Source organism: Hypomesus transpacificus, chromosome 9 (assembly GCF_021917145.1).
Source record: "Hypomesus transpacificus isolate Combined female chromosome 9, fHypTra1, whole genome shotgun sequence".
NCBI lineage: Eukaryota > Metazoa > Chordata > Actinopteri > Osmeriformes > Osmeridae > Hypomesus > Hypomesus transpacificus.
Window position 1 is genome coordinate 5,990,586 of NC_061068.1, and position 27,715 is coordinate 6,018,300.

The window sequence follows — 27,715 nt, forward strand, 5'->3', positions numbered from 1 at the left end:
GAGATCATGTGCTTTTGAGAGACAAACTACTTTTTCAACAAATTAAAAGTTAAAAAGTGGTCAATTTATTTTTATTTTTTACTCTTTATACATTTCTGTCATCGCCCAAACAATTTGCTGCACAAAAATAATTGTATAACACTTAATAACACTATATAACATTTAAATAATATATAGACTAACAAAGTCAAATATTCATTCATTCACACTCAATAAAACTGAAGTGAGAATTTAATGAACAGTGGTTTATTACAGCAAGTTATAACAATTTTGCCATTTATTTTGTAAAGTTAAACAAACCCCATGGGTTAATGGATTGGGCATGACCATCACTCACCACATTAGTCAGAATCACAACTTATGTCAAACAGCTGCCAGAAGCCCCTGGCTCTCCCTGTGACCTCAGTTGTGGGATCAGCTGGCAACTGTTCCCATGCAAGATTCTCACTCCCTTTGATGCACAGAGAGCTGTTACTATCCTGGGACCAGGTGAAAGGATTGAGGAAGCCTTCCTTGCCTTTGTTAGTTTTGGTCTCCCTATTATGTTGTTTCAAAGGTTTTGGCTTGAGACTGACATCCTGCTCTTTGACAGGTGATTTAACAAATTCCTCTATAATTCTTTCTGTTGGTAGTTGGCTGTTTTCATCACATCCTCTGCCCCTGCTCCTGGTCTGTGGTGGTAGCAATGTTGGCCTTCTGTTCCCGAGAGGCTGCTTCCTGCGGCCTCTCTGAGTGAATCTATGGCCAGCTGTGATGCTCCTGCCGCAAGGGCCTTTGGAGGGAACTGCCGGCTGACTGTTGTTAGGCTGGGTGAAGTCATGCTTGCTGTAGTCAGGCTGTCTACTCTGCTCAAGCTCAAATGGCCTCTCAACCAGACTTGGCGATGTCTGGACCATACTGTTGGTCACCTTGACAGGGGTTGGCTTTGAAAGCTTGGAAACCAAGGTGCCTAGTAGGGATAGGGCCTCTTCAAGCATGTTTTGGTCTCTGCCTTGCGCTTGTCTCAAGGCCTCCAGGTTCTTCTGCAAGTTATCCACATTGGAGTGTAGTTTTGTGGTGACCACTCCAGTCTAAGACAAAATAACAAAATTGTTTGTTTGGAAATCAAAGGATTCTAATGAAATACATTTTTTACACAAAAATGCCTCTGGATAAAATCTGGCTTCATAACATATGCACATCACACAAGGTTAACAATTCCTCACCTTGGCTACTTTTTCCTCAAGCGATGCAATACCATCCTGCAGACTGGAAATATTTTTTTGCACTGCAAAGATATGACACAAGTCCAATTTACAGGCATATACTTGTAATAGAAAAGGCTTAACTGGTTTGAGTTTGTAAACTACAATGCAGATAGTGTACCCTATTTTAACAATGATTGACCAATGTCCACAAACCGATCAAAGTGAATCTTTATGATCACTTTCTAATACAAAGTGACACAGTGGGGATCCTAAGAGTAACAGAAAAGTGACCAATTTATTTGTTGACCAAGAGCACTACCTACTGGTCAGAAAATATCCTTAGAGACAGGAGGGAAGATTTTTGATTAATGTTGATGCTAAGATCTTGATAGAACTGGAAATGCTTTCTCCGTCATTGTATATTAATTTAATTTTGCTTGTTGAAATTAATGCAATACAATTTCAGATATAAATAATGACATCAGAATGTCACATTGTTGGTAAAATATTACTGCAGATGCTGTACTTTCTCTTTATTATAATAATGCAATGTAATGTATTAATTTAGTAACATGCATTGCGGGGTGTGTGTGTGTGTGTGAGGGAGGGGGGGATTTCAACCTGCACCCTCTTAATCTGCAAATGCTCTACCACTGAGCTAAACCCACACTTAATGGACTGATATCACTGTATCAGAATGTTAACAAATTCTTATTCTAAAACTGGTTGTTCCCATCCTTGATTGTGATTGGCTTTATCGCATTCCATGCCGTTGTAAAATCCAGCATAACCTCACAGGTTGTCCTCATTACAGTCTTTAACATTCCATATTACTGCGCATCCAATATTCCAAATTGATATAGACGGCAAAAATGTCCATCTGGCTGTTGTGTGGCAACGATTTATGCAGGAACTGTACTTTGTAGTAGCGGAAGACTGACGGTTTATTATTAAACTATTTTGTTTCTAATTGTTTTTATTGATGAAACCATATCAAATATTTGTAGTAACAGTTTTAGAAAAGCAATAAGCCCCAAGACAGGTAAGGGCCTGTCTTGACGCTTCCTGTTCCTTGACGCTTCGCGTTGTGCCTAACAACTCCCCTTACCTGTTCTAAAATCAGCGTAAACCACGGCCTCTTGGGGCTTATTGCTTAAGTCAACATCACAGCCAAACTTACATGTCTTTGTCCCATTTTTTAATTCTTCCAATAAGACTGTTCTGCCCATGGTTGTATTTTCTTCAATGCCAGCAAGTGAGCACTTCATCTGGAAAAAAAGGAGGCTTTATTAATAGATGAACACAATTATCTAAAAAGATTACGTTATGTCATTGCTTACATTTTCAAGGTTTTCCCGAAACTGAAGACATTCTGTGGCAAGGATATCACTAATAACAAATAAAACATGAATAGGTTATGCTTGCATTGTCTTGTCAATATGTTGATGAAGAAAGGATTCACAGGAAACGAATAGCGTCTGCTAAATGACTAAATGTAAATGTGGAGGATTGCTCATAGAGAATCAATATCAATGCAGACCTTTCCCTTTTTTCTTTTGCCTTTTTCTTGTCCTCTTCGAATCTATCCAGAATGCTAAAAACCTTTCCAGTAGGGAAATTTGGTACTCTGATTTTGTCCTTGCAGTCTCTCTCAAGTAGGAATGGTTTTGTTTGATAGTTGATTGAGATTTTTGGATCACTTGCCTAAAAAGAAACAATGTCAATAACCATTTGAGAAATTATGATCTACATGATTCCCTGTCTTAAATGGTGCCACAAAGAGGGATACAGTCTAATTATCAAAGCATGTACTGAATAAACTTTTATTAATGTGATCAATAGTGATACATGAGATGGATACATTGACAAATGTTTTGCCATAATTGATAGCAACAGGTTACTGGGCTATTTGAGTGCATAACTTGCAAATCTAAAATGACAAAAATTGTATATCTTCCCAGGAATAAAAAAAAAACGATATTTTAGCTACCTCCTGTGAACTTTGTTGGGAGGCTCTAGATGAAAACAGTATCTCCTGAGACGTGCCCTGTGAGTTTTCAGGCCAGAATTGAGATCCGAACAGAAACTGTGAGTCTGATATACTGGAGTAGTCACTGGTAGCCCCATTCCTACTTAGACTCTTAGTTACACTATTTTTAGAAAGATAGAAATGAGAGATATATTTCAGTATTTGCATATAAACTAAGTAACTACGACAGCGCTAAATTAGGTTCGAACTTTAGGTTAGGTTCAAAAAACGAACTTTTATCATAAGTAGTTGCCTACCAAGTTCCGGTTGGGAGGCTTAGGATTTCCTTTATGTTCCACACGTTTGGATTCATTTTACACACCTGTTGCGGTGAAAAAAGAACATTGTATATTAAGAAAAAACAATGTGTACAGCAGCTAAAATGAACTGGGAAAGTCTGATTTTGATGCATTCAAATACAGCAGCAGTAGGAGCTAAATCTTTTTTTGCGTTTTGGACGTCCATATGGACGTCCATAGACTGACGGCGATGGCTGCTGATCTTTGCATGGATGGACGGACGGCGATGCTGTTCAGAGTGCCGTCCGTAGAGGGAGCATATATTTTGGACGGCGTCATAGCCGTCCATATGGACGGCGATGCTGTTCAGAGTGCCGTCCATAGAGGGAGCAGATATTTTGGACGGCGATGGATTGAATGTTTAGCAGGCTGTTGAGCTAACAGAACTGCCGAAGGCTACCATAGCATGTAGCTAGCTACATTAACTTTGGATGACTCAATCTTTTGTCAAGTTAATTTGTATGAATTGCATGTTAGTGCAATATTTACGCCTTTATTCTGTTTTTTTTTACATAATCAGCAGTATGATCTCATGACAATATAGACTTGAAAAACAATATGTTATGGTTTGGGTTTGCCTATAGGCTACATTTATTTTAATTATTTCGAGAATTGTTAATAAAGACTCATTTAAAATGTTAACATTGTGTTATGACCCTATGAAATACATTGCCATTTAGGTCTTTTAAACCTACTTTTAGGCCATTTAGGTCTTTTAAACCAACTTTTAAAGTGTTTTATGGGTGGATTTGAAGCCACCAGTCAGTAGCTCCAATCTTGCGCACGAACTTTGCGCACGGAGACAAACGCAAAACAACAAACACTCGCTTGGAGCGGAGACCAATGCAAAACACAATACGATGTGTTGAGCCAAACCAAAGCCGTCAAAGGCTACCATGAATGTAGCTACAGCAACCGTGGATGACTCAATAAGTTTTGTCACGTTATTTTGTATTAATTGCATTTAAGTGAAGGCTATATATTTACGCCTTTATTTTATTTTTAACATACAAAAGTAGGCCAATCAACAATATAATCTCATGACAATACAGACTTGAAAAACAATATGTTATAGGGTTTGCCTAGATATAGGCTACATATATTTTAAATATTTCGAGAATTGTTAATAAAGACTCAATTAAGATTTTAACATTGTGTTATGACCCTATGAAATACATTGCCCTTTAGGTCTTTGAAGCCGTCAGTTTAAAGTGTTTTATGGGTGGATTTGGAGCCACCAGTCAGTAGCTCCAATGTTGCGCACGAACCACTTTGAGCGGAGACAAATGCAAAACGTAATAGCCTATGGGCCTAACACTCCAAATTTTAAAATTTTAAATGAGTCTTTATTAACAATTCTCGAAATAATTAAAATATATGTAGCCTATAGGCAAACCCAAACCATAACATATTGTTTTTCAAGTCTATATTGTCATGAGATCATACTGCTGATTATGTAAAAAAAACAGAATAAAGGCGTAAATATTGCACTAACATGCAATTCATACAAATTAACTTGACAAAAGATTGAGTCATCCAAAGTTAATGTAGCTAGCTACATGCTATGGTAGCCTTCGGCAGTTCTGTTAGCTCAACAGCCTGCTAAACATTCAATCCATCGCCGTCCAAAATATATGCTCCCTCTATGGACGGCACTCTGAACAGCATCGCCGTCCATATGGACGGCTATGATGCCGTCCAAAATATCTGCTCCCTCTATGGACGGCACGAGGGACGTCCCTGCTAATCCATCGCCGTCCAAAATATCTGCTTCCTCTATGGACGGCACTATGAACAGCATCGCCGTCCATATGGACGGCTATGACGCCGTCCAAAATATATGCTCCCTCTATGGACGGCACTCTGAACAGCATCGCCGTCCGTCCATCCATGCAAAGATCAGCAGCCATCGCCGTCAGTCTATGGACGTCCATATGGACGTCCAAAACGCAAAAAAAGATTTAGCTGCCTCTCTACAGCAGTCAGAAATAATACTGGAGCTCAACTGGAGCTACAGTATAGGCTAACTAGCTAGCTGGCTTATTACCGGTGGCTGGCGCGGTCGCTCTATTACACTAATTAACCACCAACACAGTAACTTACCAAACAGTAAATTATAAAATGAAGTAAGTGATGTGTTTAACCAAACCAACCGAACCGTTATCAACCCATATAACGCTAGCTCTAACTAGACAAGCTAACGTAAATCTAACCTCACAAACACCAACAAAAACTTCAAATTCAAAGAAGTGCCCTTCTAGTCATTTGTAGCCGAGCTGTAGAACGCTAGTTTTTCCTGTATTGAATAGCTAACATTAGCAACTTACTAAACAACCCAGCTGTGTATTGCTTGATCAATTAGCCTAGTTTATTCAAACCCAGAATAGCGAATGAGATGACAACTAATGACATGCCAACTGTTTATTATTCCCGCCATATCAGGACACCCGTTGTCTCGCGGGGCTTTTTTACATTTACATTTATTCATTTAGCAGACGCTTTTATCCAAAGGGACTTCCAAGAGAGAGCTTTACAAAAGTGTATAGGTCACTGATCATAATAACGAGATAGCCCCTAACATTTCGGGCAGCCAAAACATGAAGCATACATTGTAAAAACCACCAAGTGCCAAAGGAAAGAACCATAAGAGCATGTAGTTAAACAAGTTAGAAATAAACAACATGAACCTCAAAAAGTGTACCTGTAGAAAAGCTAATTTTAAAATTAATTTTCCTCTGTCTTTATTTAAAACATTCGTTATAATGATTGAATTGGGACATTCGCGAAATTATGTTCTAAAATGGATTCATGGATGCTCATGTAGGCTAACGTGTTTGCAATTGTGCATTCTGTAAAAGCTAAAGTTGCAAATGAACGCAGGTTACTCACTGTTTGTCTGTGTGCAGTCAACACATTTGATCAATTTTTTGTGTCAGTTTCCCAGCACTTTTTATGTGAATTTCTAGAGCAATACAGAAGGCATGGCATCGTGATGGGGAACGACAATCAGTCCTTGCAATATCCTCATTCAGATTCTGGATGGCCTGAGGGTAGAATATGTCAGGGCCTCTGGATAGATAGATCCTACTCCCCAACCACAGAAGAGATAAGGTGCCGTTATATTGGATTGGGCCTACTGGAATCCTTAATGATTCTGCTGACTTTAGTCCTGCACTGCACCGTTTAGCGTAGATGTCTTGAAGGTGTGGTAGGCTACTCCTCCAGCACTTCTGCTGACCGTAAACCTTCCCTGTCAGGATGCTCTCGATGGTGCACGTATAGATATTACGGAGTATGTGGGGAGACAATTAATTTCCTGAAATGTCTGATGTAGTACAGTCTCTGCCATGTCTTCCTCACCACAGTGTCTGTGTTACACAACCAGGTCAGGTCCTTCGTAATTTCAACACCAATTTACGTAAAGTTATCCACCCTCCCCATAGGGACATCTACGGCCTTCAATGCCCTCTTGCAAGAGTACGTAGTATGAGGTCAGGTCATTAGTCAAAATTTGATTTTTGTAAATTGGGCTATGCATTTCTTTATTGGGCCCCATCAACCACACTAACTTTGAAAAAGGTGCTCAATTTGATGCAGGTGGGTATCATGCACCTCACTTGTGTCAGAACTTTTAACTAACTCAGAAGTACTCCTGAAATCAATTATTCTACACCTAAGTATAGGCTACGTCATGAAAAACAGTCCTTAGTCCTATAAAAAAAAGGGCCTAAAAAAAGGTAATCTAATCAGGAGACATTCTAAGAATTTATCGAAGTGAATCAAGTACATACCTTTATTTTGAAAGACAATCCGCCTGCGCCGGAAGTCTCACTGTCAGAACTGTCAGTGCTGTTAGTAAATGGGTGTATGGTATTGGAGTTAAAACTCTTCGAATCGCAGTCTAGTGCCGGGTGAGTAAATGGAAGTTTTCTTTTGGTGATAAAATTAACCGTGAATGCTAAGTTGTTCGTTTTATATTTGAATACAGACATATTTGAATGGCATTCGCCTGTGTCAACAACATGTGAGTTAGCTCCCAGTAGCTAGCTTGGAGACACAAACAACTATCTAACCTAGCTATCTTGTTAAACTGGATGTTCTTGATTGTAGACTGTGTATCCATTGAGTCATTGGCATTGTCTAACTGTTGCTGCTCCCAAATTGTTGTTGTGAAATTGATATTTATTATTTCCCAGAGGTTTTCTAGTTTGATTTGTTGGTGACTGACAATCTAATATTTTTCCAGCTTCAAGCCACCAATAATGGCTCTATCAAACCCCATAGTATTGGCAGTGAGTTTGATTGTGTTCAGACCTGACGCCCCATGGATCAAGGTAAATAAGTAACTACAACAATTTCCCTGTGCATGTTATTTCAAACCAATGACAGGCAGTAGGGAAATGGTGAATAGCCTATTACATGTGACATGAGATTAAGCATTAGCCTTGACATTCAACAACTATTCATTGTTTTTTTATAGGCTCTTCATCAGAATCAATTTGACTGCTGTGGAGAAAGACAAAGAGTAAACAGTTCATGTTCAAATTACACTTACTGTGAGCCAGGTAATTTACTCTCACCAGGTCCATCCATTTCCCCTCCTTGATAAGTCCCTACACATCTCTTATGACCTCTTGTTATCAAGTTAGAATGTATATTTCTCACTATTTCTGGCCTTGTCATTAAAGGGTAAAGCCAAAATGCATACCTCAATCATAAACCAACAGAAAACTATTACTATACAATAACTATATTGTTTTGATGTCCTTAGGATGTTATCTACGTGTCCTGGAGAACAATACTTCTGTGTGTATGCAGTGTGACCCAGCTACTATTGAAATGGACAACCTCACAGCCTGCAATTACAGTATGTAGCCACTAGAAGAGCCCTTGAGAATGGGGGGAGGGGGGAGAAACATCTTTGAAACCTAGAATTAGAATGAATCTTCATTTATTAGAATGTATGGTGGAGATTGTGGTGGATGTACTTCTTATGCTCATTTGTATGTCTTTGCCTGATTTAGCTTACACTATGGAGAAGACAAATCGAACAACAATGACTACCTTCATTCCCAACATTGGTAAGCAATTCTGATGATTGGACATCCTAGAAAACCATGTCATAAATCTTGTACAATTCCAGAAAGTATTTCATGTGTGAATGTTTATCTGGTTTACAGTACAAATGTGATTCAGTGTTTGTTTGTTATGTATAAAATTGTAATTTTTTGTGTTTATTTGGGCATTTTGGTTGCTATGTGTTTTGTAACCAGGTGGCCCAGGAGTGGCAGCCTCCCTCCTGCTTGGAACTTTGTTGATTAGCCTGTTCCTGATCCTGTCTGTTGCCTCCTTTTTCTACCTCAAGCGCTCGCATCGACTTCCCAGTATATTTTACCGGCGCAACAAGTGTAATTTCAAATTGTTGATCAATTTGATTGCAAAAGTATATAGTTAATACTGGTTGAATAGGATCAAACTGAATTGACCAGTCATACTTTGTGTTTGTGACCTTTACAGCCTTTATCTTCCAGCCAAGTGAAACCGTAAGTTTTGTTATCAACTTCGTATTCCAGTAGTGCAGGCATGATTAAAACTACAACCTTAAGTGGTTTAATGACCAAGGCTGTTTTCTTCTCTATTGTGTAAAGGCTGTCATGATACCAGGATCAACATCTTCAGGTAAGAAACCCTCAACATGCACTATACCTGTTATAATGCTAGGATGGTACAGAATTGGACAGTACTGAGGAATTGGATTCAAAGTAGTTGAACTATGATATAAAAGAGTAATCTTCACAGACAGATGCATTGTTGTTGTGTAAGAGTTTAGCTATTTAAATATATGTCTATGTGTAATTGATACTTGCAATTGAGTTTGTCAGGTTCCTTAATTTCTCCATTCCCGTTATATCTTTAGGGAGAAAACCAAGATATGTCAGAAGGGAGCGTCCCTCTGCCATATCTGCGTCTAGCGGTGCCACAATCCCCACCACTGCCACAACCAAAGTCTACAACGTGTAAAGCGAAGAGCAGATCATGTGTGCCAACAGTAAGGCATGTTAACAGCATTGGTTGGCATGTCTTTCATCTGCAACATTGCCACAACCTTCTTTGTTTGCTCGTTTTTTGTGAATAGTACATACTTTTTAAATTGTATTTTTTTCAGTATGCATATTTCGCTTTGGGCCAAAGTAGTTTTTACATTATCCTCCATTGTGGATAGTGAATGACCTATGAGTGAGTAATTTGTAGTCAAAGCTCTGAACCAAATTGGATGTATTATTATGTATTGTTTTGCAGCACACATGCACAATAAGAAAGTAAATCAAAGAAAGGGCACTTGAAATTGACCTGGCAAATTTCAGTTCAGTTGGACCCATTGTTGTTTTGTAAACATTAAATACCCTTATGCCTATGTACTGGATTGGTATAAGGTTGGGTTGAACTACATTACATTCTCTGGAATCTTAAATAGATGTTCAGATGAAGTTCTACTTTTTATTTATCATTACAGACATTACTTGAATTTCATTTCAGCACTGACAAGGAGCTTCAATTGTGAATGTTTGTACGTGAGACATTTTGCCAAACTGTGTTGAGATGTTTGTCTTTAAAGGTAAATGCACATACACATTGCTGTGCCATTTGTGTTTGCTTAAAGTTTTTATAAGGAAAAATGTGGTGATAATTCAGAATTGAGATGATAGTATTGGATATTGAATTGGTATCCTGTGGCCTTATACAGCACATTCTTAAATCAATAATCCAGTGATTTTTACTAATAGCAAGTTTGGGGGCAGAACACATGTTGGCTTTGGGTCATTTGGAGTTCCATGCTGTGTTTATAGGTGAATCTTGTGAAGTTGTTAATCACAGAATAGGAACCACTGATGGGATTTCATTCAAAGGAGTATTGATCTTTTGCGTAGAGATTAGCTGTTGTACAGCCATTCTACAATTGTACATATGTACATACAGGTTTTATACAAATGATTTATTTGTGTTTTTTGTAATGTAATTTTTCTAGTTTTAATCATCATGAAGTATGTTCTGAAGAGTCTGTATTGTTTACAGGATTAAAGCACCTTTATTTTAATCTCCCATTATGTCTCTATTATGTATTGACTGTTAAGCCAAACAAAGAATTTATGCTTTTTCTTTTACCAATACTCACTCCCATCCATTTGCTGAGTCATCTTTATCAGTTTTTTCCCAACCTTCCTGCCTAGTCTGCTGGCCCAAGAGAGATTGGGGAATTAAAATTAGCTTCCTTATCTATCTACCTATTGGAGAATTGTGAGCAGGTGAAATTTCACAACAGTAAGAGAGAAGGCAAGAAACTTTGTTGCTGAGGACAGGACATTCTATGTTGCTATGATGATGACAATGCTACATTCATTTCAAACAATGCCCAAATCAAATATTTCTCTCAGAGCCACCCTCACAGACACCCAATACCAAACTTCAAAGGTAAGGACTTAAGAAGTTCTGTGAAACGGTACAGATCTGTCAAAATATCGTGGCTCAATAAAATGTAGTTGACAGATGACTGAATACGTTGAAGATAATATTCTATCTGGTTTTGATAATCTTTTTAATGGAACATTCTATGTTTCAATAATATTTAACAATATTTTATATAATTGTTTACAGTGCCTATCTACAGGAGATTGGAAGAAGCGGGGAGAAGTTAATAATTAATATATCACATACACTATTGGAACCGAATGTTCACCTTCCTTATGCTGGGCCTCAAACCTTAGCAACAAATCCAAACTGCTCCAATTGTATTACTGTGGTGACATTGCTGACTGCTTACTCAATGCCGTTTTAATGCACTTGCATCTTTCAGGCGCTCTTTTTAAATGTACACCTGAGGACGAGCAATGCAGAGCCAGGAAGTCTGGCATACAAACATAACTTCAGTGGAAGATGAGCCTGACCATCCAGGGGTCAAACCAGAATGCTCAATCTGTTTCAACGCTTATGACGATGTCTTAAAGACACCCAAGATGCTGGACTGTACCCACACATTTTGCCTGGAATGTGTCTCTCAGGTCATGGCTGTGTCTGTGGAACAGGAGGGGGTCGAGATTCTCTGTCCTCTCTGCAGGCATCCCACATCTATTCCTGAGAGGGGCCCACAGGCCCTACTTACCAGCCAGGAAGTATTGACCAGGCTGCCCAGCCACCTGCAGCAGGACGTGAGGGTGTGGATAGAATGGAAGAAGATGTGCTGCACAAACCATCCCACGGACCCCTTGACCTGTATTTGTATGGAAACTGTAATAATTTGGATGGGCAGTCAGATCGGCTCCTTCCTTAGGATGTTTTTATTAATGATGCTGTTTCTGCTGATGTATATTTTTATGTCGGTGCTCTGTCCCACCGGCATTCTCAACTGTCGTAGACACAACATGACTGCCATTTGGAAGTCCTCCACAAACACCCTTTACCCTGCCACACTGCCATAGTTAGTAATGACTTCAAATAAAATATGACAAATCTTCATGTCTAAGTCAAATGCTTTCTCTCAGAACTGCAGACAGATTATACAACTTGAACACAATGACACCCCCTGATTTAAAAAAAGAAAACAAGATACAGAACACTTTAATTATCACCAGGTAAGCAAATTTGAGTTTTTTTCCCAGAAGCTTGAATCTTATGTTGCTAGGATATGTATATGCTCCCTGCTTTTGTGATGGCGATGTTCTGCACTTAGAACATCGCCTTATCCAATACGCGTGTCCACTACAGCGTTTTTTAACGCTCTGCACCGCTTGCATTCCCACAGTACACCACGCTCAGGGGCGTGTTAGACAACTTAATACAGAGTTGTAGTTCTCTAAGGTCACTGTTGTAATCATGGCCAAGCATGCAGACTTGGGTTCATGTAGGCTACTCACAATATCGATCAAAATACCGCTTTTACACAACATTTGTGTAAAAAGATGATATTTTACAAGTGCAAGATTACAATAGAATACATGTTGTCTTTATTATGTGTATGCGTTTTAGAGTCTTCCCCATAGTCTTCCCCCATCCACCAAAATGCTATCTGATACTATTTTAAGATTGGATGTACAGCATGTTAGTTTATACTGCAAACATTTTGATTGGTGAGAGGACATTCTCCGGAAGTGGTCATAAATGCCATATAGAATGTTTTACTATTTTTATTTAGTGCTGTAAATATATAAAACTATTCACAGCCCAACTGGGCGAGATAAGCATTTCCCTATACCTTTGTTTTTACAAATTCATGCAACCGTTATTACACATTTTTAATTATTCATCTTATAAACTGTTTTTTAGACAGGTCATGGTATCAGCTTGACACGTCAGACATGAAACAACAGTATATCAAAACACAACATAATTTTCAGACTGATGCTCTGTGAATTACTTTAGTTCGATTCTAGCGTTGTAAAATAAATGGAGGCACTTTTTCACTGTCCTTCAACAGTATATCAGTGTGCCTTACATTGCTTCTTGTACAGGGTAAAGGTGAATTGAACAATGTACTGCAATTGAAATTACCTTTACAAACTCCAGAGGGCCTCTATTTAAAGGACTGAAATGTTACACCTCTGGGAGGGCAAAGCTTCTAAGGACGCCACTACATGTGACTAGACACATTGCTCTATTTATAATGGTTGAATGGCAAGGCCTCACTCCCACACACAAGGGTATGGGGACACAGGAGGATGGCCCTGCAAAGAGAGTCAACTGAAAGCTTGGATCTGGAACTTGTCTGCCTCGGCAACAGGTAGGCTGCCTTGTTACACCCAGAGCAGAATAAACACATTGGTACTGTGTAACTATGTTGGATATGTTAACCTTCGTGTGTCCTGTGTGCCTGACCGACAATGGAACATATACACCTATTTAAGGCCACCAACCTGAAACACCACCACAGTACTGTTCATAATTGATTTATCCTGGTTGAGTCAACATCACTGTAGATCACCATATGTTTCAATTATGTCAAAAGCTTTGATCAATGAGTGAATAATCCACTATACACTAATACATATCTTGTTTTTGGCTTATTAGTAGTGCATGAAGAATATGGTGACACTTTTTTATCTATGCTTGTAGATGTGACTGGATGGAAAAATACATGAAAGTTGAGTCAAGTATTGGTATACCAGATGCTCTTTGGGATCCTTATTGACTCTAGGCCTGTTATGATCTTGTGGACTAGCACAGTTGCTGCAGCAATCAGATCACAAGACTTGTTTTCCAGGAGTAAGGCCATGTAGTATTTTAGGGCTGTGTTATGGAACCACCATGTTCCTATGGCGCATGTTACCTTTCAGTTTGTTTTCTGCATGGTTCCAGACATGATATTACAACTTTTGCTCCCCAGCCCTGGAATTACCTTCCGAATTTAATGTTTTTCCCAAAGTGTTCAATTGACATTGCCCTGTTTTACATCTTAACTTGCATCTATGGTTGTCATATTGGTTTGAGGAACATTTTACTGAAAGGAAAAGGTAAATTATCTGATCCCCTGACATGAAATGTTAACTTTTTCACAGATGCTGGAGCGTGTAAAAAGATTTAGGTAAAAATGGATGACTTAGACCACAGTGTACACCTTGCAGAGCAGGACTGGGAGGGCTTCAATGAAGACAGTGAGGAATGCTGCCTCCTGCCGCCCACTCTTGCAGGCCCGGATGATTCTAGCTTGAGTGACTCAGAAGATTTAGAAGGTGCAGCAAACCCTGTTGTAGACATAAGCAATCATGAGCCGAAGCAGATCGCTTGTACAAAGACCCCGCCATCTGAGCCTAATGTCGAGGGACTCAGAAAGGCAGACGAGGGTTGCACAATCCTGCAATTGCAATCCTGTCAGACAGGGCTTGGAGACACACAACCAGATAATCCACCAGATACACCTGGAAAGGTCAGTGCTCCCCTGAAGATGAGTGGGATCCTGACCATTTCCTCTGAGTCACAAAGGCCATATAAAAGTCATATTGATCACTCTGAGAAAAATGCTGCTACTAAAGAGTTAACGACAATAAAAAGAGCTGAGCAGGACATAGAAGTAACAGACAAGAGCATCACCGATGATCAAATGTTCATGGAGCAGAGTGTGATGGCTGAACCAGTTTGTGATGAAGAATCATTTAACCATGCTGGTGGTGCTAGCAGTGGCTTCTCAGATTTGACAGATCTCAAAGCAATTTGTGAAAACAAGCAGAAGGAGGGTGGAACATCAAGCACATTGTCATCAGGCATAATTTCAGAGTCAGCGTCACCAAACCGTCAACATGCAGAGCTGAACAAAAACCCGGAGCTGTTGTGCTGTCCAGATCAAGCAGCATGTGATAGTGACAGCTGTGAGGCCCCTAGAGGAGAGAAGGAGCGTTGGTTTGTGACTGTGAATGACAGTAGCCTACGACAGAGACGGCAGGCTGCCCCCTTGGCAAAAAAAAAAAGAAGAAAAAAACTTGTAAAGATTTGTAGGAGCTCTGATGACAATGCCAGTACCTACGACTCAACAGATAATCCCTACAAATGTGGCCCAGGGTTGAAAAAAGATAGAGCTCATGAATCTGAGGTAGAAGACATGGAAAACGTTCCCCAATCACACCATAATTCAACGGCACAACCAACCTCTACCATATATACAGATCTTTCAAATGGACAACTTTTTTTGGACCTAAAACAAATTACTACAACCTCTCCTTCATTTGAGGATGAAATCTCTTCAGAGTTCCCCTCAGATGGCATTGATGACTCTAACATTTTAATTGTTAAACATGACTTAACTGACAGCTTAGAACAGATGGTAACCCATGGAGTACTCACAGACAACAATGTGACATTTACACATATAAATGAAAATGCACTTACAATGGACAGCACTGATTCTCAGGAATTAAAAGACGACACAGACTTCTTTTCCACTGCCAGCTTTGATTCTGATGAATATTTTTTAGCTACAGATTCTGCCGAGGAACCTCAGCAACTGCTTCATGAAGCACAATGGCGTCTTTCACTGATGACACAAAACATTGTATCAGAATACACTTTCTCTGCCTCAAGCACCTCCTCAACCCAACAAATTACTGTAGCTAATTTACAGTCAGATGTGGATGAAGACTTGCCACAAGAACATGAAAGTTACGAGGACACATCTGATCGCACTTACTTTGACTCTGACAAAACATGTCCACACATTGTACACAGTAACCACCCAATGCCACCAGACAGCTCAATGACATGTGATTCTTCACACCGCTCACTGTCTGATACAAAGATGGAAAAAACGGTTGATGAAGATCGTAAACTTCTGGCATTGGATGCAGATAGATGTCCCACTCCTCTTCTTCCTACTGTAACAGTGACCCCTTGCTCTGTTCCTGAAAGCCCTGAAATATATAGCCCTGAATACACCCCATTAGTCCCCACTCGACCAGTGTATGCCATCTCTGCATTCTGGGATGAAATGGAAAAATTGACAATAAAGGACATCTTACAACTTAGGCAAACTAGAAGCCCATCACCAATAAGAGAGGCACATCAGCTTCCGACAACCGCAGGAGAACAAGTGGATGTCATAGATACTCATGTGCTGGACAATTCCATAGCTGATTCAACAGAATACCTTTTAACAGATGGCCCTCAAGTGGACCCATCAGATACTGCAGACTCAGATTATTTTACACACCTTGATGACTCCAAACCAGACCGTTCAAGCTGTGAATTTTCTACCTTCTCTGATTTTGATGAGGAATACATGCAGTTTATTGGAGCCAGCACAAATCCCAGTCCTGAGCCACAGGATTTAAAACTCCAAGGTCAAATGTCAAACGAACTTATGTACTATAAAGGATCCTTAAAGGAGGAAGACATGGACCTTGGGAAACAAGGGAACCATGTTGATGTTGAACAACAAACAGTACAGGGCTTTGGAGACTGCATTCCAAATTCTCTCTTTTCAGACAATAATACATTTCTAAGAGGGCTGACAAAAAGCAAAAGCATGCGCAATGTAAATGCCTTTGAAATGGAGGTGCAGCTAAAGGACATTTCTTTGCATTCAATACTTGAACAGGCAGAAATAAGTTTGATTCACAGCACCTGCCAGGTCTTTGAGGAAAACCCGTTCCTTGAAGTGAATGGCACCATCACACCCAGAACAAGATCGCCCTCTCCAATTTTCACAAATGTTGATATTATAGATCAGCAATATCAGATCTCCTTCCCAGAGGTATTTGAATGTCTTTTTGAAGATGATGAGCCAAGAGATAACCGCACAGCACTTATCTACGACCCGCAAAGCACGTCACTGCCTGAGATATCCAACTGCCGTCTCTCAAAGTATGGAGGTGAAATGTTACTCTCTCCTCTTCAGCTGTCCCAGGGCAACAAAGGAGAACCTATTCCTATTTTCTCTTGCTCTCACTCAGCTCCTAGAGATCTCACCTTCCCAGAGCTGGATTATCTCTTGTTTCCACTTGACACATACGCTGAGTCTGAGGGGGAGGATGATAGCTCACCTATCCGAGTGGTGACTCGTGATGACATCCAGTCCCAACACGCTGGGTCCACCACAACAGCCTCATATGGGTATCAACAACTCTTTAACAGGGATGTCTGGCAGATGGATTGGAAAAGGTTGCTCTCTTTGAGGAGAATCCGCTTCCCGGGGAAAGGTAGCAGCTGGTGTAGAAGGTCAGGCGCCTGGGTGTTCCCACCTGCATCCCATAGGAAATTGACAGATATTGATACTGACAACCAAGTCACTGAAATGGTCAAGACTAGGATCACTTCAATGCCTCCTCAAGTAATACAACTTGGGCAACAGATTTTCAGAGAACTTTCTGAACAGCACAGGCGATTTAACGCTCTACAGACATCTGTCTTGATAACAAGTAAGTGTAACTCCCTGTGGGAATATGTGCTACAAAACTGAAAGAGGCATTAATTGCATGCAGGAGAATGTATGTTTCCATCCCACTTATATTCATCTTTGTCATAGGGAGAGATGGCCTCCACTTTGCTCTAAAGCAGTCAGACATGTGTCTGGTCTGCATTGCCTTTGCCTCCTGGGTTCTGAGGTCCACTGATCCCCAGGCAGTAGATGCTTGGAAAGCAGGTAAATACAACAATCCAAATAACATGCAATTGTAGTAAAAAAAAAAGATCTTTCTCAAGGTCTTTTTTTCACTTTACTATATTTGTATTTGACTATGCACTATGCATCCAAATTTACTGTTTTACAAGTGGATTGTGGTCACTCATAATTTTTTTAAACTATGTTCAGCCCTGCTAGCAAATGTGAGTGCAATATCTGCAATCCAGTACCTGCGGCGATACATGAGGACAACTGAAGAGGAGCCATGATATGTACAACATTTAGAAAGGAAACCTTTCCAGACGTTTTCACTTTTGTATATCTGTAGCTGGTTGCTGGTGTGATCCATATACATTTTTATACTAATACAAAAATAGCATAGGATCAAATGATCCAGTGCCTAAAGTTGGAGAGGTGTAAAGGCATGTTGTAAGTCATACTAATCCTTCCAGTTTGGGAATAATAAGTGACAAGTTTTGCATCCAAGCATAGTATCAAACATTCTTTAAAAGCAGAACTAGCAGGGCTGACCTGGGAAGGAGGTTGGTAGGGACCATACTGTAGAGTAGAACGGTAGGACTGAGAATTGTGACGGACATGAGTGCTTCATACAAAACTGAAAATGATTTATATTAGCATGCATGTTCAATAATCGAATGTACATTTATGAATTCAAAAACTCACAGAAAACAGTGCAAAGGAGAGGAACCATATATTTTTGTGTAGAACATCTATTTGTAAAACATTAATCAGTCTGAAAGTATTTGGATGGTTTAAGTAGGTATTTTGGGAAAAGAATAGGCAGGTTTTTACGTGTCATGCGTCATTGGCAATACATTTGGTGGAAACATGCCTCAATGTTGCTTCAGTAATGTAGGCATTGCACAGAAATTACCAAATTGGGCAAATGTAATAAATCAAGCCAATATGTACCATGACTTGTATGTCAAATAACCGTATGTAATGAGAGTTAATTTTGCAGGAATGATCAGCTGTTTAAGACTCCTGCATAAAGAATGACACTTCTTGCATTGTGTACTTGTTTAATAATTAATTACTGCCTTGCATAATTATGTACTATTTACATTAACGTAGTATAGCAACATTTACACAATATACATTGATGCTTGCAGCTTGAATAATGCGTGTCATATGCGTAAAATATGTACCTTGTATTGACTATGAAGTATCTGTGATAGAAATATGTAATCACTAGTCAATAAAACAATGAATCCTTCCCTTCCTACTCACTCTCCATTGTGTAAATTCAGCCCTTTCTTCCCAAACATTCTGTGAGTCCACAAGTCTACACTCAACTAAAAACCCCAGGAGCTTGACATCACAATAAAGGGTTCCCTAGTCTTCATTGTGTGTTAAATGCCCTCAGCCACATGCCAGTACAACAGTGCTAAATGTAATTGCAGATGTATTTATTCAAATAAATACACACTTCATACAATATTTTTTTATATATCATTTCACAAAATTCAAACAGGATTTTTCCATTGGGACACCAAGGTTTAAATACCTTTTATTATCTGTCTATCCAAATCTATTATACTGTAGTACTATCTGCATCCATTGTTCTAGACACTTTTTTCTGTCAGGGGTGACGTAAGTTATACTCAATTTACAATGTCTCACCTTATAAGGCTATATTCGTATATAGCTAAATAATTTAACTTTACTGTGCCAACTTGAAAGTCAAGAGTCCACACCTAATATTAATCATAGTTAATAATATAGAATATTGAACATATATTATTTACAATCTCAAAAATTAATGAGCAAGAGCTTAGGTTAAATTGTGAAAAGATATCTTGAAATATAAAACTTTAGGATTTAGACAAATATTTGAATTAGACTGCTAATGTTTTTGTCTAAACACAAACAGTTGAACTTGGTAATCTAGTTTTATAAGAACTTAATGGAAACAGTCATGCAAGGTTATTACAGTTAATCATTCAAACAGCAAGTTAAATGTTATTCTGTACAAGGAGTTCAGTTAGATTGCTTAGAAATGAAAGGGATGATTCTCTTGGAATTCACGGTTTGACAGACGTTGCTTTTCCATGTCATATCTGTTGTGCTTTCCACTGTATGCATTTAGAGACGTAAGCAGGATTCTAATACTACGTTAATAGAAAAGACTTGTATCTTTTCTAGAAAATAAAAATTGCATAGAAAAAACAGTACAATTCTATGCCACTACTGTAAGTATCAAAGAAAGTATCAAACCATCTAACAAACAATGAATGTGAGTTAACCATCCCTCCCTTTAAGTGCTGAACAAGAAACAGGCATACAGATCCACAGATTATTTTTGAGGAAATATATTAAAACCATTCAAAAGATACACCAAGATCAATTCTCTTATAATGTCAAAAGTACACAGTTCCTTTGTCTGTTCTGCTATTATGTGCACCATCTGGAATCTCATGATGGCTTGTCACCCTCTTTCTTCAAACGGCTGTGAAAAGAAAGACACTTGTCAGTAATGGAAATATTATTTATGTGCATTGGTAAACAGTCTTCTATATGTAATTTGAGGTTTGTGTCCTGAATAACTCACAATAAATGTGAATTTCTAAAATATTAAATAGACTTCAGGCTATATTAAATAGAAAATCTGATACACACAAACACTCAAATAAACACAATTCAAAAATATATCCAGTTTCACATCCCAGCAGGAGGATGCCCTTACCTGTAGTAATCCTCCTGTCCAGGCATTGGTCCACCATGGAGGTGGTGGTGCCCATGAAGCCACTGCTGCTCCATGGCCATCCTCTGCAGCTCTGCTGACTGGGCATGCATGGCCTGCAGCTGGTGAGCAGCCGACATCTGGGGGATGGGGCCCTGCAGCTCCCTGGGATATGCTGCTGGGGCGGCAACACACATCATTTAGTCATTGAGCAGACGCTCGTATCCAGAGCGACTTACATTAAGTACAGGGACATTCCCCCCCGAGGCAAGTAGGGTGAAGTGCCTTGCCTAAGGACACAACTTCATTTGGCAAGGCAGTGAATCGAACCGACAACCTTCTGATTAATAGCCTGGTTCCCTAACATCATCACAAATATGAAGAGGCAAACCTACAGAACGAACATTTACACTGGTATGTGTGAGTATGTGGTCGCGTGGGAAGAATTACTCACCAAACAGAGGGTGGCGTAGCATGTCATGATCGTGTGGCAGATCATTGAGCAGTGGGTTGGGCATGGGGCCCGTGGGGAAGGGGAACCTGGCCAGGCGAGGCCCCGAGGCCAGAGGATCCACCAGAGGGTGTGGGCCTGAACCTACAGGAATTCAACAGTCATTAACATTATAATAGTATAACAGTTTTATCATGTATAAAACTGTTGAGTTGAAACAAAACTGGACATGTAACTTCTGGAAAATGTTACATCAACAATGTGTGCAATACATGTTGATGTATACGTTATTAGATATTTTGCTCAGACAACATATATATATATTTTTATCATAGACTATTCTTCAATTACACTGTGATAAAAACAGTAATGTTCAGTTTATAATAACTTAAATAAATGAACGACCAATTCTTACACACAACCCTGTGATACGTTTGGGTATCTCTAAAAAGGCACTCATATGTTACAAATGTCTTTAAACTTTTTTGACCACTAGGGGGAAAAAAGACACAATTTAAATCAGGAAATCATTAATAAACAACCACAAAGCTTCATCAGAGCCACGTTTGAGGAGTTCAGCCATGTGTGAGTATGATGAACCATAGGGGTCAAAGTTGGGGTCAAGGTCATCTAAAAGGAGCTTTGGAGTTCATAACTTCAAATAGATTTTGCACCTAGGGTCCAACTTAATTTGGGGAAGAATTCTGTGAAGCGACAATAACTCCTGTGCAGGATGAAGAGGCCAGCCTCACCTTGATTGAGTGGGTCTTGTTGGTGCAGGTGGAGGTGGGAGTGGATGTGAGAGTGTTGGTGATGGTGTGGCGTTACGTTGAGCATTTGCAGCCTTGCTGCAGGGTCGTTGGTCACAGAGGCCATCCTCTCTGCATGAAGCCTCTCTGCTGTCAGTCGCTCTGCGTAGCTCAGCTCAGGGCGCAGCTGTGGCCCAGCCAGAGCCAGTCTCTCTCTCTCTAGATGGTTCAGACCATGGTGAAAGTGAGCAAAAGGGTGTGGCGGCCCAGCTATGTGGGGGAGCGCCAAAGCTCCATGTCGGGCAAAGTGCTCCATGGGGTTTGCTGAGTGGTGGAGGGTTTCCATCTCCGGGGGCTTGACTTCGAAGCCTGGTTTCATCCTCTCCCGGAGCTCCCTCTCCCTCAGGTTCCTGAGCTCACGCTCTCGCAGGCTGGGCTCGGCGCTGTACAGGCCAGGCATGTGGTATGCCAGCAGGGGATCCCCTGGGCTCAAGGAGTAGAAGAAGGGGTGGTTGCGATTGGTGGGGGACATGACATGAGGCCGGGCGTACTCGCTGAGAGTGCGCAGCGCAGGTGTGTCAGGACCTATGTAGGGGGGCACTGCAGCCACGGTGGTGGGGGGCTGCTCAAAGGAAGAGCGCATGTGTGCTTGTCCAGACATCTGGGGTTCACTCATACGGCTGTCATGGGAGGAGCTGGAAGCTCTCTACAGGGGGGGAGGAAGTATGTGACACAAGCCATCACTGACATGCTGCATTTAGACAGTAAGATTGGAGACAAGATCCGAAAACGCACGCCTACAACACTCACCGCATTTTTATCGGCCTCCCTCTCCCTGTCTCGCTCCCTTTCCCGCTCCTTCTCCCTCTCCCGTTCTTGTCGAGCGTTGTGCTCAGCTTCTCTCCTACACTTCTCCATCGTTTCTTCTCTTTTCTTTGCCAGCTTGGATGCCGCAAGGGGAGTGAAGAACAGGTCTGTCCTGGAGCATGAATTGTAGCCACGGTCCAGGTGTTTGATGAACCTGAAAGTAATAACAGTATGATAAGTGCACATTCAGCATATAGACTGATTTAACTGTATTGTGCTGTATGGTAATACTGTATTGTACCGTGCTGATTGGCTGGCGTGACTGGCTATGTTCACGACGGTAGGTTCTGGAGAGGGACTTCTGGGTGGAGGGGGCGGGCTCTCTGGCTCTTCACATTCATCCAATGGTTCCTCTTTAATCTGGACATGCGCTCCTCCCATGGGGGTGTTAGGCAAGGGGCGTAGAGGAAGAGACGAGAGGGAAGACTGGAGGCCAGGGACTGGGCCAACAGTAGATGGCGAGGCGGAGGGAACAGGGTGAGAGGAACCAGCAGAGGGCAGGGAGGTGTGGCTGCTTCTGCCAGGGAGGCTCTGTAGCTGGGTGAGCACAGGAGGCTGCGGTGGGAGAACCTGCATTGGCAGAGGTTGGGCCATAAGCTGGAGGGGGGGTGGAGGGGCACCTGGCGGGTGCTGGTTGGGCAAAGAGTTGAGGGGTTTCAGGGCTGGTGGAGGAGGGAGGTTGGATGGCATCTGAGGGAAAGGAGTAGCAGACAGGTGTATGGGCTGCTTGTGTGATGGTGGGATGGGTGTGGTTGGAGGAGGTTTGATCTGAGGCCCAGATGCAGGGGGGTGAGGGAACTGGGGCTCCCTGGAGAAGTGAGGAGGGCGCTGGGATGGAGGGCCATGGGCAGGCAGAGGCTGGCTGGGGTGAGAACTAGCACAAGGTGGACCCTGAAATGCAGGTGACAGAGGGAAGGCTTGTCCCATAGGGGGAGGGAGCAGTGAGGGGGCCGAGAGAGGGTGAGGGGTGGGTTGAGGTCGGCTGTGTTGCCCTGTCGGATAGCCAGCGGTGGCCTGAACAGACACTGGCTGTGCAGGCCCTGGAGAGGGAGAGCCATGAGCAGACTGTGGAGGGGACGTGCTCTGGGGGGGCCGGCAGGTCGTGATAGGGGCCTGTGAGGGGGTGGTCTGTGGGGTCTGTGTGTCAAGAGGGGTGGCAGTAGGTGCCTGGGACTCTGCCTGATGCGCAGCCTGTTGAGCAGAGGAGTCAGAGTCGCTCTCGTTGCCCTGGTGAGGGCTGGGAATGCTGGGGGAGGAGCTGCGGTTGTCCTGATCAATGTCTTTGGTGTCACTGCTGCCATCATCGTTGGCACTGCGACTGTCAGAGCTCTCCTCTTCCACCTCACCCTCAGCCTCTCCCTCTGACCGTGACTCTTGGTGCTCCTGGGTAAAACAACATACCATCCTCAGATGAATATCCATTTCTCTAGTGTACATCATATAAAATCTGATAAAGCAAACTAGTTTATTATGATTACCCGTGTCTTGGGCCTTTTGGGTGTCGTTTTCTCCGGCTCCTCTGCTTCCTGGGCCGCCGTCTCCCTCCCACGTTTGGCAGTCTTTGGTAACGATGCCTCCTCCTTCACCTTCTGTGACTGAAACATCATTTCATGGAAGCTATTACTTTGACAGAGACCAATAATGACGTATAAATACGTATACGTCTTTACATTTACTATGATCACTAAAGATAATGTTCCAAAGCATTGGCATGAAATTGATTGATTCTAAAGTGATGTATTAGATGCAGTCATTTGATGTAGTATCTGTTCAATGAAATTTGTATTCCAGGCACAAAAATAATTGATGTATTTACTTTTCCAGGCTTCTTAGGAGAATCAGTCTTATTGTCAGTGCCAGAGGTTCTTGAGCTAGTGGAAGTTGCTCCGTTGGGGGAAGGTTGGCAACTGGACGGCTGGTCCTCACTGGTAGGAGAGCTTGTCAGTCTCTTATGACCACTCCTTAAAGAGGATAGCTAGATCCAACAAATGTTTTGGGTTACTTATAATAAGGCAACATGACGATGGGAAACCTCACGTTATTTAGGTGAGCATCTGAGGGAAAGACATTCCAGAAGCTTCTGTAACTTACAGGCGCTCTGCTGCGTCGTGTCCTCATGCCATGTTTCCCACCGTGTCCCTCTTCCTCCTCCTTCACAGGTTTGAACATAAACGGAGGATCTACAGGCTTTTGGGCTGGAGGTAGGCGGCCATGTTTGTTGTAGAAATTGCGACAGGTCGTGCAGAGCAAGATGTTATCTCTGCCGCCGTGGTGCCAGTCCTTAGAGGCTAAATAAACACAAGATTATAAGGGGCTCATGCTGAATGATCAGTACTGTGTACAGGCAAGGGTCAGGGGGGATTGAGGTGTGCTTACTTGTGGTTCCACAGTGACCACAGGAATAGCCTTTCATCTCCTGTTCACTGTCCTCACTATCCAGGTCATCTTCACTGGCTGAACTGAGGTCCACTGCAGACAAGAGAGATCACATACAAATTTCCAACATACATACATGTCGTGCAGAGAACACATTCATGGGTCAGTTGGGATATAACTTTGAACACTTTAATCACTAATCACTCACTTGACTGTGATCTAGAGGGGGCATTCACTGGGGCTGCAGACGAGCGGGTCTTGGCCTTGCGGGAGGATGGCTGTCGACGGTGCTGCCGGTATGGCCGTGTGCCTGCAGCCTCCGGTGTTTTCTTCCAGTGGTAGTAGAAAGTGATCAATTCACCCTTAAAACAAAAGGGTGCATTTGTAAGTCATATTTTGAGTGTGCACAATCCCAAGACAACAAGGAGACATATTACAAACAGACAATTATTGTATTTACAGTTTTCTTGCTCGGCAGCAGTTCCTTCCGAATCCGGAAGAAGTTTTTGCCGTACTGTCTCAGGCCTTTGATGAAGCGTTTCTGTTGTGCATAGAGTTTACATTTGTTGGTGCCAAATGTAAAACAAAAAAGTATTTCGGACCAAACATGTATATTGTAACCTTGAGTAAAATCAAGTATCTTTACCATGTCATCTTCTGACCAGCATTTCTCAATGAGCTTGGGGACAGGTTTCTTCACAAGGCGCTGAAGGGCCTTGGCTGCATCATAATGGCTTGCATGTAACTAGTGGGGAAAAGGACAACTCTCTGTGATTTAGATATATATGAATATATTGAGATATACGTTGAGATATATATATATATATATATATATATATATATATATATATATATAGATATACAACAGCCCCCAGTTCCTGCTCACCATATTCAGCGCGTTAAGTGTGGTGTCATCACGAGAAGCTGCTAGACATCCATCTTCTGTGGACCCACCGTCACACATGCCTGCAAATGCTGCCATGCTCCTTCAGCCAGAAGCAACAGGAAGGTACTATCATCACTTTAACATGGTAGATGATGAAATGCACTCAATACATGTGGTGGAGAAGCACATGCCATTTAGCTAAAACAATGCTCTGGACAAGAAAGGCAAGCACACTAACCTTGCAGCTCTCAGATACATGAGCAGGTCACAGTCATTGACTCCTGGCATCCACACCAGTTCTTCGTTCTCTGTCTGTGCTTGTATACCTGGGGCTGGACGTGCTTGCAGCTCCGGGAGCTTAGCCTGAGTGAACGCAAACACACAATGTAAACACCAAGAAGACATATTGCACTGTGATAGCAGAGAACATTGGTAGATTTCTTACACAAAGAAGGCAACTACGAAGAAAATGTATTTAGGGGAGACAGCAGCAACAGTTGTTATACTATTTGATGTATTTGAGAATTTCTAAATCAAAGATGTATCTCTCTAAACAATGTTGTCTCTAAACAATGTAAATCGTTTCGTAAGAAAGAAAAAAAACTGTTACTATTTTATAAACATACCTGGTGACTTGGTCCCACTCTGATCTCCCCCTGGGTACTGTTCAGGCTCCTGCGAATAGAGACAAGTGTTCTTATGAGTATTCTCTACAAGACCTAAAAAATTGTGATTATGCAAATATATCAGCGTACCTTCTTTCAATCAACATTCATGATCATGTATCATTTGTAAAGCTAAAAACTCCATGTATGATCATGGAAGGGATGACTACGGAAACAGACATGGAACAAGTAAATCATCCTGATAGTTAACTTTTAAAATAAATACAATTTGCGCTTGGTATCAAATTAATCTGTTCAAAATGTATGTATGCAACTGTTACAAAAAAAATGAATGAGCATGCAATAATATGTATATTACCCTCCGTGAGTATAATTTAATTGGGCTGTGATTTACACTAGTACCACCCATCCATCAAATACAGCCAATGGAAATGCGGCTACTTCGCTGCCTTCAGATTGCAAAAACGAACCCTTCGAAGAGTATCTAGCTCACACTTCGACTTCATATTCCAAAACACAAACTAACATGGCCCGAAACTGTTTTGTTTTTAAGCCATATACACCATAATATGACTTATAGGGTCATTAATAACCTATCTTCTAAGGTGTATTAAACGTGGCTCGTCGATGTGTAGCTAGCACGTTAATCGCAAAATGGAGTGTTGACATAACCTACAGCAAGCTAGCTAATAACGCTAGCATCCCAGCTCTTTAAAGAGAAACATGCACACCCAATAGAAAATACAATAGATCGGTGACAACTGATTTGACACATATGACAATATTTAGTCCACAATGCACCGCGTGTCGCAATTAAGCAAACACTACCAAGGCAATGAAAATTCCTTTCGTAGCTAGCGAACGTTAGCATGGCTATTTGCTGTCTAGCTGCAAAGGGTCGAGCTTGGCAAGAACTCCGTCTATGACCATTGCAATTCGAAGTATTTCATATAGCAATCGTAAAGCAAACATTTTCCTCAAATGTAAATTCATACACTATTTAGCAACTGGAAAATACCTTCGCGGACTGAACAGGTCGTCCATGTCGGCGGCTTTTATGATGTGCCTTGTGTTGTCACTGTGCAGCGGTCGATACAAACTATGCGATTCCCCTATTTCATACTCCTCAAAATGGAGGCTACGGTAGTCGATTTTTTTTCCTACCGCTAAGCTGTGCAATGACCTCAGCCCTCACGCTCAGCCTTCAAAGTTTTGCTCTGGTAGACATAACTGAGCATGTGCACGGTCGTTAATGGGATCATCTTGGCTGTAGTGTCCACAAAGCATTGACCAGCAACCTACCGCCAACAGTGCTTAGGGAGAAAATACTGAACACATTGTAATGGCTGGTTTTTGAAATGCGATGAATGATACTTTGCTGTCTAAAAAATAAATATTTTGTTATTGTTAATTAATGTTAGCATCTCAGATGTTAGACTGATG

General features: G+C 41.2%; 4 protein-coding genes across 9 annotated transcripts; 2 read left to right on the forward strand and 2 right to left on the reverse strand.

The window, feature by feature from the left end:
- Window positions 1-84: 84 nt before the first annotated feature.
- Window positions 85-16,688, reverse strand: LOC124470685 (interactor of HORMAD1 protein 1). 4 transcript variants are annotated; one of them, XM_047024669.1, is made up of 8 exons: window positions 16,617-16,688; window positions 3,474-3,538; window positions 3,178-3,337; window positions 2,728-2,891; window positions 2,528-2,576; window positions 2,368-2,455; window positions 1,206-1,267; window positions 85-1,070 (listed from the first exon to the last, which is right to left on the reverse strand). In XM_047024669.1, exons 1-8 carry the CDS (start codon window positions 16,662-16,664, stop codon window positions 342-344), a joined length of 1,365 nt encoding a protein of 454 aa, XP_046880625.1. In that variant the 5' UTR covers window positions 16,665-16,688; the 3' UTR covers window positions 85-341. The 4 variants fall into 4 exon arrangements, with proteins under 4 accessions (XP_046880625.1, XP_046880626.1, XP_046880627.1 ...); XM_047024670.1 differs by lacking the exon at window positions 16,617-16,688 and adding an exon at window positions 8,071-8,280; XM_047024671.1 differs by lacking the exon at window positions 16,617-16,688 and adding an exon at window positions 7,307-7,385.
- Window positions 7,316-10,611, forward strand: c9h1orf159 (chromosome 9 C1orf159 homolog). The gene is made up of 9 exons (XM_047024673.1): window positions 7,316-7,426; window positions 7,762-7,849; window positions 7,996-8,080; window positions 8,287-8,382; window positions 8,540-8,596; window positions 8,789-8,923; window positions 9,033-9,058; window positions 9,164-9,194; window positions 9,433-10,611. The coding sequence occupies exons 1-9, from the start codon at window positions 7,383-7,385 to the stop codon at window positions 9,534-9,536; spliced, it is 666 nt and encodes a 221-aa protein (XP_046880629.1). The 5' UTR covers window positions 7,316-7,382; the 3' UTR covers window positions 9,537-10,611.
- On the forward strand, window positions 13,105-18,351 carry LOC124470683 (PPARGC1 and ESRR induced regulator, muscle 1). 2 transcript variants are annotated; one of them, XM_047024664.1, is made up of 4 exons: window positions 13,105-13,287; window positions 14,063-17,410; window positions 17,518-17,634; window positions 17,803-18,351. In XM_047024664.1, exons 2-4 carry the CDS (start codon window positions 14,095-14,097, stop codon window positions 17,880-17,882), a joined length of 3,513 nt encoding a protein of 1,170 aa, XP_046880620.1. In that variant the 5' UTR covers window positions 13,105-13,287; window positions 14,063-14,094; the 3' UTR covers window positions 17,883-18,351. The 2 variants fall into 2 exon arrangements, with proteins under 2 accessions (XP_046880620.1, XP_046880621.1); XM_047024665.1 differs by lacking the exon at window positions 17,518-17,634 and having other exon boundaries at window positions 13,107-13,287; window positions 14,063-16,881; window positions 18,167-18,225.
- Window positions 18,352-19,048: 697 nt separating this feature from the next.
- rereb (arginine-glutamic acid dipeptide (RE) repeats b) lies at window positions 19,049-27,432 on the reverse strand. 2 transcript variants are annotated; one of them, XM_047024661.1, is made up of 17 exons: window positions 27,291-27,432; window positions 26,273-26,321; window positions 25,885-26,009; window positions 25,647-25,746; window positions 25,407-25,505; window positions 25,221-25,301; window positions 24,969-25,122; window positions 24,761-24,853; window positions 24,476-24,672; window positions 24,201-24,359; window positions 23,863-23,979; window positions 22,626-23,767; window positions 22,328-22,538; window positions 21,521-22,223; window positions 20,772-20,912; window positions 20,321-20,495; window positions 19,049-20,083 (listed from the first exon to the last, which is right to left on the reverse strand). In XM_047024661.1, exons 1-17 carry the CDS (start codon window positions 27,314-27,316, stop codon window positions 20,050-20,052), a joined length of 3,606 nt encoding a protein of 1,201 aa, XP_046880617.1. In that variant the 5' UTR covers window positions 27,317-27,432; the 3' UTR covers window positions 19,049-20,049. The 2 variants fall into 2 exon arrangements, with proteins under 2 accessions (XP_046880617.1, XP_046880619.1); XM_047024663.1 differs by having other exon boundaries at window positions 20,321-20,492; window positions 27,291-27,431.
- Window positions 27,433-27,715: the final 283 nt, after the last annotated feature.